At 35.6% G+C, this 13188-nt stretch overlaps 1 protein-coding gene and 2 long non-coding RNA genes across 5 annotated transcripts; 1 reads left to right on the top strand and 2 right to left on the bottom strand.

The window, feature by feature from the left end:
• The first annotated feature begins 946 nt into the window (after window positions 1–946).
• On the top strand, window positions 947–4319 carry LOC105962177 (uncharacterized). 3 transcript variants are annotated; one of them, XR_016033222.1, is made up of 8 exons: window positions 947–1049; window positions 1302–1350; window positions 2290–2368; window positions 2460–2574; window positions 2676–2732; window positions 3549–3609; window positions 3750–3849; window positions 4033–4319. It is a non-coding gene; the product is annotated as an uncharacterized LOC105962177 (long non-coding RNA). The 3 variants fall into 3 exon arrangements; XR_016033223.1 differs by lacking the exon at window positions 2676–2732 and having other exon boundaries at window positions 2460–2547; XR_001173176.2 differs by lacking the exon at window positions 2676–2732.
• Window positions 4320–4606: 287 nt separating this feature from the next.
• On the bottom strand, window positions 4607–7361 carry LOC105961966 (uncharacterized). The gene is made up of 3 exons (XR_001173142.2): window positions 6920–7361; window positions 5619–5797; window positions 4607–4797 (listed from the first exon to the last, which is right to left on the bottom strand). It is a non-coding gene; the product is annotated as an uncharacterized LOC105961966 (long non-coding RNA).
• A 1017-nt stretch (window positions 7362–8378) lies between these two features.
• Window positions 8379–12753, bottom strand: LOC105962178 (putative galacturonosyltransferase 4). Its single transcript, XM_012986471.2, has 9 exons — window positions 12260–12753; window positions 12110–12144; window positions 11985–12026; window positions 11774–11888; window positions 11482–11687; window positions 11127–11371; window positions 10119–10476; window positions 9137–9712; window positions 8379–8912 (listed from the first exon to the last, which is right to left on the bottom strand). Exons 1-9 carry the CDS (start codon window positions 12366–12368, stop codon window positions 8637–8639), a joined length of 1962 nt encoding a protein of 653 aa, XP_012841925.2. The 5' UTR covers window positions 12369–12753; the 3' UTR covers window positions 8379–8636.
• Window positions 12754–13188: the final 435 nt, after the last annotated feature.

Below are 13188 nucleotides of genomic sequence, written 5' to 3'. Positions count from 1 at the left end.
GGTGGGGGATGAAGTTTACCTCAAATTACAGCCGTTCAGACAGAATTCGGTCGCCCTTCGCCGGAATCTGAAGCTTTCGAACCGCTATTTTGGGCCTTACACCATTGTGGAACGCGTGGGACCGGTTGCCTACCGCTTACTCCTTCCACCAGACTCCAAAGTCCACGATGTCTTCCATGTGTCCTTGCTGAAGAAGAAGCTCAGCTCTAAACATATACCCAGCCCACACCTTCCTTTTTCCACTTTCCACTGACACCGGACTTTTCGTGGTTTTTCCGGCCAAATTGTTGGACCACCGTACTGTAACGGTTAATCAGCAGCCGCGCACCCAAGTTCTCGTCCAATGGACTGGCTCTGACCCTACGCACGCTACCTGGGAAGATTTTGAGGAATTGATGGCAAAGTTTCCATCTTTTGATCCTTGGGGACAAGGATTTGGTCATCCGGGGGGTAATGTCATGTACCCGGACAAGCTGATTTGGGGATCGAAGAAGAAGAGGGGCAATCGCCAAATTAGGGCTTTCAAACGGATGATAGCAAACGACGGCGTTTTGGAGAATCAGAGAATTTCAGACGGGTCGTGTCAAGTCAAGCCCAATTCCACCTCAACTGCAGTAATGGGTTCGGATCTCAGGCCCAACACGAAGTGGACTAATGAAGACTTCAGCAAATGTACTGGCAACAAATTAGAATTTAATACCTGCAAATAGAATAAGGACATATGTTAGCTTTTCATTTGTAAAAGGGGAATATCCTTTTAGGTCAGATTTGGCAGGTTTCTATAAATAGATGGAATATCATTAATGAAGGCAGCTAGCCAATTTTTATATCAATTTTCTCATCTCTTTCTTCTTCTTTACTCTATCTAGTCTTTTTCTTCTTCCCCAATTAATCCCCATTCTACTGTTACATCTAAATATATTAATATTATATCAAAACATTACACTCCTGTTCCGATCTCACCAAACTTGACTCCGTCTACACCGTCGCTGACATGGCTACATTCTCGGAGATTAATGAGAACCCTACCGTGGTTTTCGCTCCACAAGGTGAGAGATATTTACCCCATTTTACTCACAAATTGAAGTAAATTAAGCGGTAGTTACAGTGTTTGGGTTTCCTTTTCGTTCTTTTTAATTTTGCAAAATGTTTGTTGTTAGAGATTTCTCTCTGTAAATTCCCTGGTTTTGTAAGTATGCTATAGTTACAGTGATTCTGAATTATGTTGTATCCTAGTTCATTAACTCTACAAAATATTGATTATTAATTAAAATCCATTGTTTTCGATCTCTTTTGTACAGGCCGAGGAGGCTGTAGTTGCTTTGCTGAAGGAGCTCTTGGAATTTTGAGGTCTGAACACTGATCTTGGCATCTTGCCTTTAATACATACTTGCTTTTGATGTAATTGTTGGCAACTGATTTGATTTTTAATGTAATTGTTGCCTGAACATATGTTACTTGTTTCTGGCTGAAATAGTAGTAATATGTTTGTCATATGTATAGTCTAGATGCAAATTTTGCTAGGGTTAAGAAACTACTTAGATACGGATTATTTTTACTGAAATACTAGTAAAATTGTTTGACAAATCTTGTATAATGCTAAGATTGCTAGGTAAGACTACACAAGGTTTGCATCTCATATTTTTTTAGACAGTTGGCACAAATCATTGTTGTTTTGAGTTCCTATCTTATTGTGCGTGTATCTTTGTTGAGCAATGTTCTTCTGTTACAAATGAGGTTGCGTCGGCAATTTTTTTTAATATTCTTATGTCATATATGACTTTTGCATGCATCATTACGAAGGAGATGTCAAGGATCTTTCTTTGGGTTTCGACATTTACTGAAGAATCACTTAGAAAACATGTAAAATTCATAAACTTAGGCCTTGTTTGGTTGCCAACATAAGATTATATAATCTAATGAAAACCCCATTGTATTATCGGGCCATGAAAGAAGGTCCAATAAATAATCTCCCTAAAAGGCAATATAAGCCAAGATAAAATAATATTTCCGGGTCGACTCGGAAAATTATTGGGTTTGCCAAACATCAAACAAAGTCTAATTGTTTAGTTAATCATGACTAATCTCCCCAACCAAACGAAGCCTTAAGGATACACTTTCCTCTTCTTCTTTTCCTCTTTCTGTTTGGTTCCTACTTATCTTTAATTAGTGGAACAAATCTTTCAATTTGGTTGCTCATTCTTTATATATATATTTGTTTATTCTTTTTTTTTTAATCTAAATTTCAACTCAGTACATATGGCTGAGAATGATATATTAATATTACAGGAAATAATATCAGCAGTATGCCTAAAGACAGTGAGCTGTATAAAGCAATACGCAGTGAGGCTCGTCGAAAGTACGAGATGTGAGTAAAATAATCCGAAAATCAATTTTCTTGATTATTCTGAATCCCGTATATATACTTACTTATATCTGGTATATCTATCTGTTTACAGTTTAGTAGAGTTCGAAAAACAGCTTATACTGCTCTTTGGAAAACGTGAAAACTGATATACAGATGTGATATCTCCTTCTTGGTTGAAGGCATTTAATTCAAGTGAATTTAATCAGGTATTTTTATTTGGTGCATTTTTCTCGTTATTCATTTTTCTTGTCTGCATTTATTTATCTATTATGGGCTTTAAGTGTGTTCACTTCTATATACTTTCTAGAAATTTGTGGCCAGAGCTCACTACATATAATTCGTGGGAGGACTTCCTCTTATTCGGGTACATACACTAGTAAATATGGGCTAATTATTGCAATTTTCTTCAAGTTATACAATTAAATTTTTGTTAGTCACTTATATGAATTGTAGCTCAGTCTTAACAGCCAGAGGAAAATTACCAGACTAACCTCAAGGATATGTCATTTTGAGGTGCTAACTTAGAAACATGTATTCACTAGTCATTACAAATATCGATCTTCTGTACAAGATTTCCATTTTGTGAATAATTTTGTCGCTTCGTTTGACAATAATACTCGTCTTGTTGGAAATCTGTACACTAAAATTCAAGTATTTTGTCCTTGTGATATGGCAATTACTTTTATATTATACATAATTCTAGTTCGTCAGCACTCCCATATGATGGTCGTCAATATTTTTTTTTTGCAGTTACTTTCAATTGGGGATCATGACATTGATGTTGATGATTTCTTGTATCCCCCTCTTGTTGAAGTTCTTACAGTTATTGTTCGTTTGTTTGCGCTCTAAGAAATAGGAGATATTCTCTACAAATTGGAATCTTAATCTCTAGAACCATCCACTTCTGGAGCTCTAGTCTAGTGTGTTTGAACGTTGATGACGATGTTTTACTTGATTTTTCATGAATATTTAACTTGGGATCTTTTATTGGGTTTCTTTTTATTTTATTTTTATAAATATAATATCAATGCGACTCTATTTTACATCAGTATTTTATCTGAGTTTTGAGGAAATTGCATGTCATATTATACATAGGAGTAAATTTTGAATGCAAAATGGAGAAAAACTTTATGCTCATCCTATGAGTTTGAGCTGACTTATGAACTTACAATCAATGTAGGGGTTTTGTGATGTTCCTCTTTGGGCTTCCATCAGCTTCTACATGTTATAATACATTGAAGGTAATATTCGGAAGGCCATACACTAGTCCATTCTTATCGTCATGTAATTTTCTTATGACCTAGCTCTGTTTTCATTGATTTGATTGTACATATAATGTGTTGTCATCTAACTAATATTTGGTCCCATGTAATTGATACAGCTTCCAACACATAAACGTGCCGGCACTTTGACGGCAAAACTTCTATATGCCATTAATGCCGGATTCGAACCTTCTTATTAGTTTGTCACTCAACGAACAGGTATGGCAACTTTGTTTAACGTTGAATTGTTTTGTCGTCTCTGAGTCAGTTCTCCAGTTTATCACCTAATATCGATGAGAAAATTATGTTTATGTATGAATACAGTTTAGGATAACGTGTATAAATGTCTAACAGAGACTTGAATATGCTTTGAGCTGACAAATTTGTCATATTCTTATGCAGAAGTTGAAAGGGAGCATAACGTGCATCTGTGGAATAAAGTATTGGTGGCTCGTGATTATGCAATAGGTGCATCTCCTGTTTTATTTGCTCCCGGATTGTATATACACATTCCTGAAAGAAACTCTGTAAATAATAAAACGGACTTTTGTTGTATATGCAATATGCTGAAAGAAACTCTGTAAAGGGATCGAATGGACTTTTGTTGTGTACACGGACTTTTATCTTTTAATTGTAAGCATTGTGTGTTTGTATGACTAATGTAATTTGTGTATTAGCTGCAATGTTCAGTGAATTCACGTAATTGCTTAATATTGTGATTGGGCCTCGATTAATTGTGATTGGGCCTGGAAAAGTTATAGAATACGCATGATGTTTGGGCCTCCTCGAATGGATTTTTTTGTCATGTTGAGCCACTATTGAACAACAAATGGGCCTGGAGTGGCATGCATTGAGCCTGTCAATTCTGAAATGGGCCCAAAGGGTGCCTTTTCTGGGCCTGACTTATGCTTATGTTGTGCTGATTAAATTGTAAAGTGGGCCTATTTCCTAACTTAGAAAGTCCATTTACAACTTCTTTAAGCTTGAACTAATAAGTTCTAATGCACTTTTTCTTTTTCTTATTTTCTTTTACTGGTTTTCCAATTCATATTTTCATAACCATGATTATTTTGCTTGGATGCCCCAAAAACTCACAGCAGCAGGTGTCTCCGCAAAAAATGAAACAGCAAAGCAGCTCGTTTCTTACGTATGAGATTTTCCACCCATCTGCAATTCATCCATATCAAATGTTAGCATAAATCAAGTACAAAATTATGACAACAGAATACTGTATACTAATACATGCAAAGAAAGTGGTATTGCATCTTTTAATGATTTAGAGTCCAAAATTTAGTTTTAGTTGGATGGGAATACAATACAAAATTCAAAAAGAGTTGATAATAATAAGATTAGCCAGCTGTACTTCAGAATTCAAAACTTATATTCTGCTGTAAAACATCACTTGAATAGCACGGCTTGAGGCCAGCCAATCAGAGACGGATTACACGTTGTATCATGATCTGTACGTGTGTTATGCACATTCACAAAATCAACAATTCACATAAATTCTAGAGACTTATAAGAAAGTGCATCAACTCATAATCCAATTCGGCAACAACTTGACAAGCATTGTCCAAATGTTATTAACATTAATTTTAGTATGCGTTTATTATGATGTGCTTTGTTGCAGCTTTGGTTGAACAAGTGACCAAACCATTCACAGTTACGAATATGACTCTAAAATGATGAACTAACAAACAATGGTTCAGACGAATATGACTCATAATGAGATGATCTCTCTTCATGGATCCTAAATGAGGTGATACATATCAAAATGAGAACTATTAAAAAAATTATTTCATTTTCATCCTACCTAATAAATGAAACCGTGTATGTTTAATGTCGATGATATCAGTGTCACATCAATTTTGCCAATGCATACGTAATAAATCAGTTAACGAGTTTCAGAACATGCATTTAACTGATCTTCCAAATTAATTGCCATCCTAGATCAACATTTGTTTGCAGCAAAAATAATATTAACTAACCTTTCACAATCTGACTCCTCTAAATGGCAATATGTTTTCAATCCGTTGTTTAGAAAGGATCACCAGCACAACTGACTACCACCAGAAAAATCACGACCTGCCGCAGCAGCAGCAGCAGGTCTCTCTGGGAAAATGAAACGGCAAAACAGCTCGTCTATAATGTTTGATCTTCCACCCATCTGAAATGGATCCATAAGAAAGTAAGCATAAATATAGTATAGAATAATGACAAACTTCATAAATAATGACAGAATATATCAATACATACAAAGAAAATGGTATTATATCTTTACGCTTTAGAGTCCAAGATTTAGTTTTAGTTTAATGGGAATACAAAATTCAGAAAGAGTTGATAATAATAAGTGAAATGGTTGCTTCCTAATTTAGAACTTATATTCTGCTGCAAGACGTCACATGAATAGCATGGCATGATTCCAGACACATCACACACTGCATAGGGATAGACATGTTCCACTTTTACTTTTGGTGGCAGTGAATTATAATATTGTGTCCGACCCAAAATGAGTTTTGTGAGCCATACATCAGAAACAATAATTTACGTTTCATTACTTTTATAAGCCATATATAAGAAAACCATAATTTACTTTCAAAAAACATCCATAAAAAGTCGTGCAACATCAAACATCTTTTGAAGAATATCTACTAATACAGTTGAACAACTCTCAAGTATGTACATTCTCCACCAAATTAGGCGAACATTCTCCACTATTGACAGTCTGATATCTTTATGATTTTGCCATGTTTTCTCTGTATGTGAAAGGGGATTCATGACGTAGGTGAAGCAGTCGAGAGTTCAGAATGTAAGTGAAGCAGTCGAGAGTTCAGAATGTAAGTGAAGCAGTTAAGTTGGCCAACACAACACGCGAAAAAAGACTCGAACTAGACCTAAACATTTGTCCTTAATCAACAAAAGCAATGTCACGTATACCAGAGTCACGCATACCACAGTCACATATTTAGCTACGAATGATTCCTTTGAATAACCTAATTTCAACGAAATGAATCTTCCTTGGAGCAGACGTAACAAAAAGGAGAAAACCTAACAAATTGCGAGAAACAATCCCAATTCTTGAATCATAACTAACAAAATCACATACTTAAGAAATAAATCCAGCCTGAAAAAAAGATGTAGGTGACAACAATTTCACTTCAACCCAAAATTCATCAACCCAAAGTAACATCGAACATTTGCAACAGGCTAACAAGTGACAACGAAATTCAATTATATTAAAAAAAAAAAAAAATCAAAGTCAATACAGTAACCGGAAAAAAAAATTAACCTCATCATCCTTCTCGGTATCTCCTGCCGCCTCCACGGCCAAAGTTCATGGGCGGCGCCAACACTTATCGGTCCCTGATCTCGATGCGGTCGACTCTAATGGCGTTCTCGTCGGGCACGGAATCCATACGCCGATCGCGCTCCTCCTGCTGCAGCTTGAGTGAGATCCAACGGACAGGCGCTCCTGGATGCGCTTCATCAAATGTGTGGAGAATCCGGCGATCTTGTTGCGGCGACGCTTCGACGGAATGATTGCGGCTACCTCTTCCATGATCCTCTTTCACGAGACGCGATCCATCTACATGGGTGGTGGTTTTCGGTCGGCGGCGGCGGCGGTTGCGGCGGCTAAAGGGTGGGGATTTTCGGTTGTATTGGCTAGGGTTTGGAGTGGGGAGACGGCAGTTGGTTTTACGTGTTTAAAAATGAAAATGGAAGTTTTGGACTTGGCACCTCTATTGTTTATTTATATTAAAACGACCCATAAGGTTTCCAGTAATACTTTATTGAGCCAATTATATTTCTTTTCCTTACTTTTGCCCCCTCCTCCTTTTCCTTTTTTGAAATAAAAAACATAATAATGAAAACCACCAAATAAACTTATCTACTCGAGTTCGAGTTGAGCCGGAAAAATTTAATGAGCTTGAGCTTATTTTTTCCTTCTAATTTATATGAACTTTATATTATTATCAATTATTTATATTATAATACAAAAATTACAGAATAAAAAAAAAATTGCACGTAGTTATTTACTATGATTTTATGTATATATTATATAATATAAAAAAATATAAAATAAAATTAAAATAGCTCATGAATAAACAAATAAAAATTGGTTGTAACTTAATCTTGTCAAGAAACTCGAACTTCCGTCGAGCCAGCTCATCAACGCATTTGCACCTGTGATTTAGTTTAATATAGTTTTCCTTCGGGGAGAGGGCTTTTTTTAAAATGTCATGAACTGTATTGGAAAATATAACCACGAGTGTATGGCACATCGAACTCGCAGGGGCCTTTTTACCTTTAACTAATTTCCACAGGGGTTATGTGCTAATTTTTTTAACACGCGGGTGTTTTCAGCAATTCAAAATTACACAAGGATGGTTCTTGAAAAAAGCCCATAGTTTATGGCTTGATTGGGCCTATACGTTAGATAGGATGGCCTATTTCTGGTGTCACACATTATTTGATTTATTATGATACAATAATGTTTATAAATAATAAATAAATAAATAAAACATCTAATATTTATTTATAATTTAATGCCCCCACCACCTTAATTCCCAGCATCATGTTGTTGTGGCTCTGGGCTCCCACAACAGCCTGTCCATCTCTCTCTCTCTCTCTCTCTCTCTCTCTCTCTCTCTCTCTCTCTCTCTCTCACACACACACACACACACACAGTGTATCTATAGTACAACTGTCGGCAGGAGATATTAAAATCAAGTGAATACAGTTAAGACTTAAAGACAGAGACAAACAGATAACATTCATCCAGCAAACATTCACTCTTTCTTACCTTATTTTACACAGCCGACAAAAATGAGCAAAACACAAGAAACCAAAAAAGACAAAAATACTGCAATTCATATTATATATCATTTCATCACCTCTACATATATCAATGATGAAGACAATAAATAATAATAATAAATTTATGAAATAACGAATGGAAAGCTACGAAAATATATACCTAAATTAGCCGATGCACGGACGAGATTTTACGGAGTGATATTGCATTCCCGTAAATATTGGTGATCGTAATCCACGAATTTAGCCCAATAATTGCGGAATTTCGGCAACCCTATTTCGAGCCACGGTTTTAAATTCCCGTTGTAATGTATGACAGCCGCTCGTTCGATGTCTTTTAAAGGTACATTGGGATTATAACCGAGCCCCAATACATGCCAGGATTTATCGAGCGCGTAGGTTCGATTCGAAAAGGTTATCAGTCCAGGTGGCAGTGTACCCAGTTTCCACAACAGCCTATCCTCATTCTGTACACCAAAAATTACAGCTTTGCTTCAGAATATAGGTGTTAGAGAAAATATTGAAATTTCAAATATTAATTTATCGACACTTGCTATGGGGGAAAAGACATGGCCAAAACGACACTTATTTTTAAACGAAGGGCGTAAATCATTAAGGGTTTGTTTTAGCAATTCCATATAACACAGGGTGCTAAATGCAATAAACTCCATAAATCTTTAAACAAACTTACCAGATTCTGCCATTTGTGGTACACCTCCGTGATATTTTGCTTCCTCCACTCATCCAAATCAAAGATATTCATTCCAAATGCCCAACCACAAGCTCGAGGATCGAAATTTTTCGAGATAATAGGGTTCGAGAAATTGAGGTAACGGTCAAAACGGTGAAAAGTTTCTCCACAGGTTTCAACCACTCCAATAACCTTCCCCTTCAAATTGAGAGAAAAGATGCCACTAAGATCCTTTTGGACTACAATATCATCATCCAAGAACAATACTTTATCGAGCTTTGGGAAAATTTCCGGAAGGTAAAACCGCAGATGGTTCATAATTGAGAGGTATTTAGGGTTTCTATACTTTAGGTTGGAATCAGATTCGGCACGTTTGCCTTTGAAGTAGTAATCAATCATGGACCGAGAACTTAGCTGCTTGAGAACAGGGCTGTAACTTGAATTTAGCCATGTGAATTCTTCGACATTTTGGACTTGTATTGTTGCTTTGCCAGGTGGATTTGCTAAGAACCACATTTTCATTGCTGCGTAATTGAGCCTATCTGTGACTACATGGAAAACGTGTTTCGAAGGATCCTGCAGAAAAAAAAATAAAAAAAAAATAAAAAGATCAGTATTTGTAGCATTTAGGTGAAATTTGAATATCGACAATGTTTGGCCCCCTTTTGGAGTTCTATTTCCATTTTATTATGGGGAAAAGATGTTTTCGGAGAAAGAAATACTGTTCGTTGGTATTTCAAGAGATGATTACACTACTTAGCATGTTCAATAAACCCCAATTTGTTAACTTAGCATTCAAGTCATGTCAAAAGGAGGAGAGAGAATAATGAAATGTGTTCACAAACTGTTTTCCCGAATTTCTTACTTCTAATTTGAAAAGGAAAGCAAAAACAAATTTGTTTTGTGGAAAAGATTTTTAGAAGGGGATGAAGGGGGCCAAAAATAAAATTCTCGAAAAGACAATAACATTTTTTTTCCATACCTTTGCATGAGTTATTGTAGAGTTCACAACAACAGCAGCAGCCAACACATTATCCGAAAACAAGGCATAGTGATATAACTTCGGATTTTCCAAATTCTCCTTATTCGAAAAATCCCTTTGAGACGAATTCAACATGAAATATTCGGAAGAAAGCCGTAAAGGAAAGCAGTGAAGCCCTTTAGGCACAGTCTTCGCAGTTAGGTGCGTCAAAAACAAGGCCTGTTTCTTGTGGGCCCGGAGCTGCTCCTCAGCCAAATGAAGCATCGCTCTGAGTTTCTTCACCACAGCAGCACAATCGTCTTGTATTTGTTTTCCTTTCAATAGGGTTTGCTCCATTGCTTTCATCTTCTCATTAGCACTACAATAAAATAATCACAGACCAAAAATTTAAGATAAAAGAAAGTAGAAACACCAGTTCATCATTTTCTTGAAATACCAATGTTAGATTAGCCGTTATGCAATCTTATGAAAGCCCAATTGTATAATTGATAAGACCTAACTTATTAACTAAGGGAGTTGCTAAATGTTGTTTCGATTTTATGGGTACCGTTTGGACTTTGTGATTTTGACCCCTTCTTTAATCTGAATTAGTCGAAAGTCAAAACACCAAATTTGTAGTCATTTGAGTTGGCTTTCTAATCCAACTTGAATTAGCTAAATTGGATGTTGGACGAGATAGATATGCATAAATTAATGATCACTGACTACAAATTTGATGTTGAGTTTTCTGAGATACAGACTGTTAATTATTCATGCATAAATCTCTCAACCGACATCCAGTTTAGTTGATTCCAATTGGATTAGACAGCCAACTCAAAGGACTACAAATTCGGTGTTTCGACTTTTGCCAAATGCGGACTGAAAATGGTGAAAATAACATTTGAAGCCAAAACGGTAATGATAAAACTGAAACGACATTTAGCATTTCAGTTTAGCTAATCATGGCTTATTTTACTACGCCTATAATTACTATTAAAAATAAGATGTAAGTTGAACTAGAATACTTACTTCCTAGGCAGCTCAGAATCCTTGGTAGCCTCTCCTAGTACTCGTTGGACTTCCTTTATACGTAATCGAAGATCCCTTATAAAGTGGGGATTATTTCGAGTGGCTGATAGTGAAAGATAGACTCTTCCTTGAATGAGTTGATCTTTAAGCTGGCGAACACGAGCATCTGACAGAACTGCTCTTTCGTTCTGTCTAGACTTTACTTCTTCTCTAGTTCGTGAAGAGTGCTTTATACGTTTTAGTTCCTATAAGAAACCCCATAACATAGCAAGAGATTATATAATTAATTTTCTTGTACATCACCAAACCATAAAACTGTAAGAGAAGTTTCTTAACTTGGGAAAATCAATCTAACCTTTTTCTCCGAGACGTTTTCTGATGTTACATCATCCTGTCGATTCTCAATCTCTGTATTCTCATGCAATTGAGGTTTATTTGATTTTTCTTTCCCCGTTTCGACCTCATCCTCGTGAACTGTACTGATCACCTGTCGTATGGGATTTTCATCCTTGCTGCCGCCACTACTGCCCGACAAATTTGTAGTTTTATCTTCTGTCGATTCTGTTATTATTTCAATGAATGAATTTGTAAACCGATTGCAAACTGAGCGTAATTGAAAAGAAGAGAGTGAATAAGCAAATAGAAACCTTCAGTGAGTTGTCTAGTGATTCGAGTACTTTCTTCGGATTTATTAGAACTAGCCTCGATTGAATTTTCTGAATAAACGACACCCAACGGTTCTTTCAGCGTTGTAGATGATTCCTGTCAATCAGTACAGCAATAATTAAATAAACCATAACAATAAAGATCTGGCACTTCCATCCCAACTGTTACGCACGGGAGACGGAAAAAACATACCTGAGGTAGCACATTTAAAGGCCTAACTTCCCCAGCAAATGTCTACATACAAAAAACAATCGAGAATTCAACATCGAACAATTGAGAAAAAAACAAACAAATATCAAAAAATTACGAAAACTTACGAATGTCGAACCATCTTCCATAAATTCATTCCTAGCTGTAAAATCATAGAAAAAAGAGAACAAAAAATCAATTATAAAAAAAAAACAATCAGAGAAATAAATGAACACAGATCAAAAGGATAAATCAACAGTGGAAAATTGAATCATTACAAGAAGAGGGAGTGGAATAAAGCCCGAGAGTGTCGGTGTAGAGAACAATAGGAGCAAAAACTGTAACCAGCAGCAAAAAAAGCACCGGTTTTCTGAGCTTCGTCTTCATCTCTCAGAAACACATGAACACAAACAACACCCACAGAAACGGAAATTGAAGAATTCCTGAATTTCTCGACAGTAATTTCTATATATTAACGAAAACCCTAATTGAGGAGAAGGAATTGTGTAAAAAGTGGATTACTGAAAAAGCCCGGATAATGCGCAGATTTGGGTATATCTGTAAAAAAAGGAGAATCTCGTCTACATTAGCTGAAAAACACTCAAATCGAACAGAAATTAACCTAATTGAGAAAATCGAAAAGGAGAAAACGAGTGTGCGATTTGAATTAGAGAAAGAAAAAATCAGCAGAAATGGTGAGAGAAAATAGGAAGAAGATGAAGAATCGATGTGGATGTGAGTTGGCTGGTGTTCTGCTACTCTGAGTGCGTATGAAGAAATAATATTACTTTTATTTAATTAATTAATTAATTATTTATTTATTTATTTATTTTCTTTTTCCGTTGTTTGTGAATTGTGACGATGGAGAAAGTTCATTATTATATTATTAAATTAATTAAATGACAATCACATCATAAATTTAATAGTAATTTGCAATTTGATCCCTCGAATTATAGAAAATTCGATTTGTTGCCTATAATTAAAAAAAAAAACGTAATTAATATTTATTGACATTAAAAAAAATTAATATACAAAACTAAAAAAATTAATGACAGCCAACATATATATAGGTATTTAAATTGAACTAGGGCAACGCGGACATAGACTTTTTTGCATCATTTTCTTCAATAGAACTGGACCAGTCTTAATTAATTAAATAATTTTGTCTAATAGAATAATTAAACAAAACCATTAACAACACGACGTT

The sequence above is a fragment of the Erythranthe guttata genome, chromosome 8 (genome assembly GCF_056151865.1).
Source record: "Erythranthe guttata isolate IM_541 chromosome 8, IM_541, whole genome shotgun sequence".
Classification (NCBI taxonomy): domain Eukaryota; kingdom Viridiplantae; phylum Streptophyta; class Magnoliopsida; order Lamiales; family Phrymaceae; genus Erythranthe; species Erythranthe guttata.
This window is presented reverse-complemented; position numbering and strand designations above follow the sequence as displayed.

What these genes read in the sequence shown, in the direction of transcription:
- LOC105962178 (XM_012986471.2), bottom strand. Translation starts at nt 12,368, where the DNA reads ATGAAGACGAAGCTCAGAAAACCGGTGCTTTTTTTGCTGCTGGTTACA. An exon ending in CTTTAAATGTGCTACCTCAG is followed by an intron (nt 11,889 to 11,984) that starts GTATGTTTTTTC and finishes ACTGATTGACAG; the next exon opens with GAATCATCTACAACGCTGAA. An exon ending in AAAACGTCTCGGAGAAAAAG is followed by an intron (nt 11,372 to 11,481) that starts GTTAGATTGATT and finishes GGTTTCTTATAG; the next exon opens with GAACTAAAACGTATAAAGCA.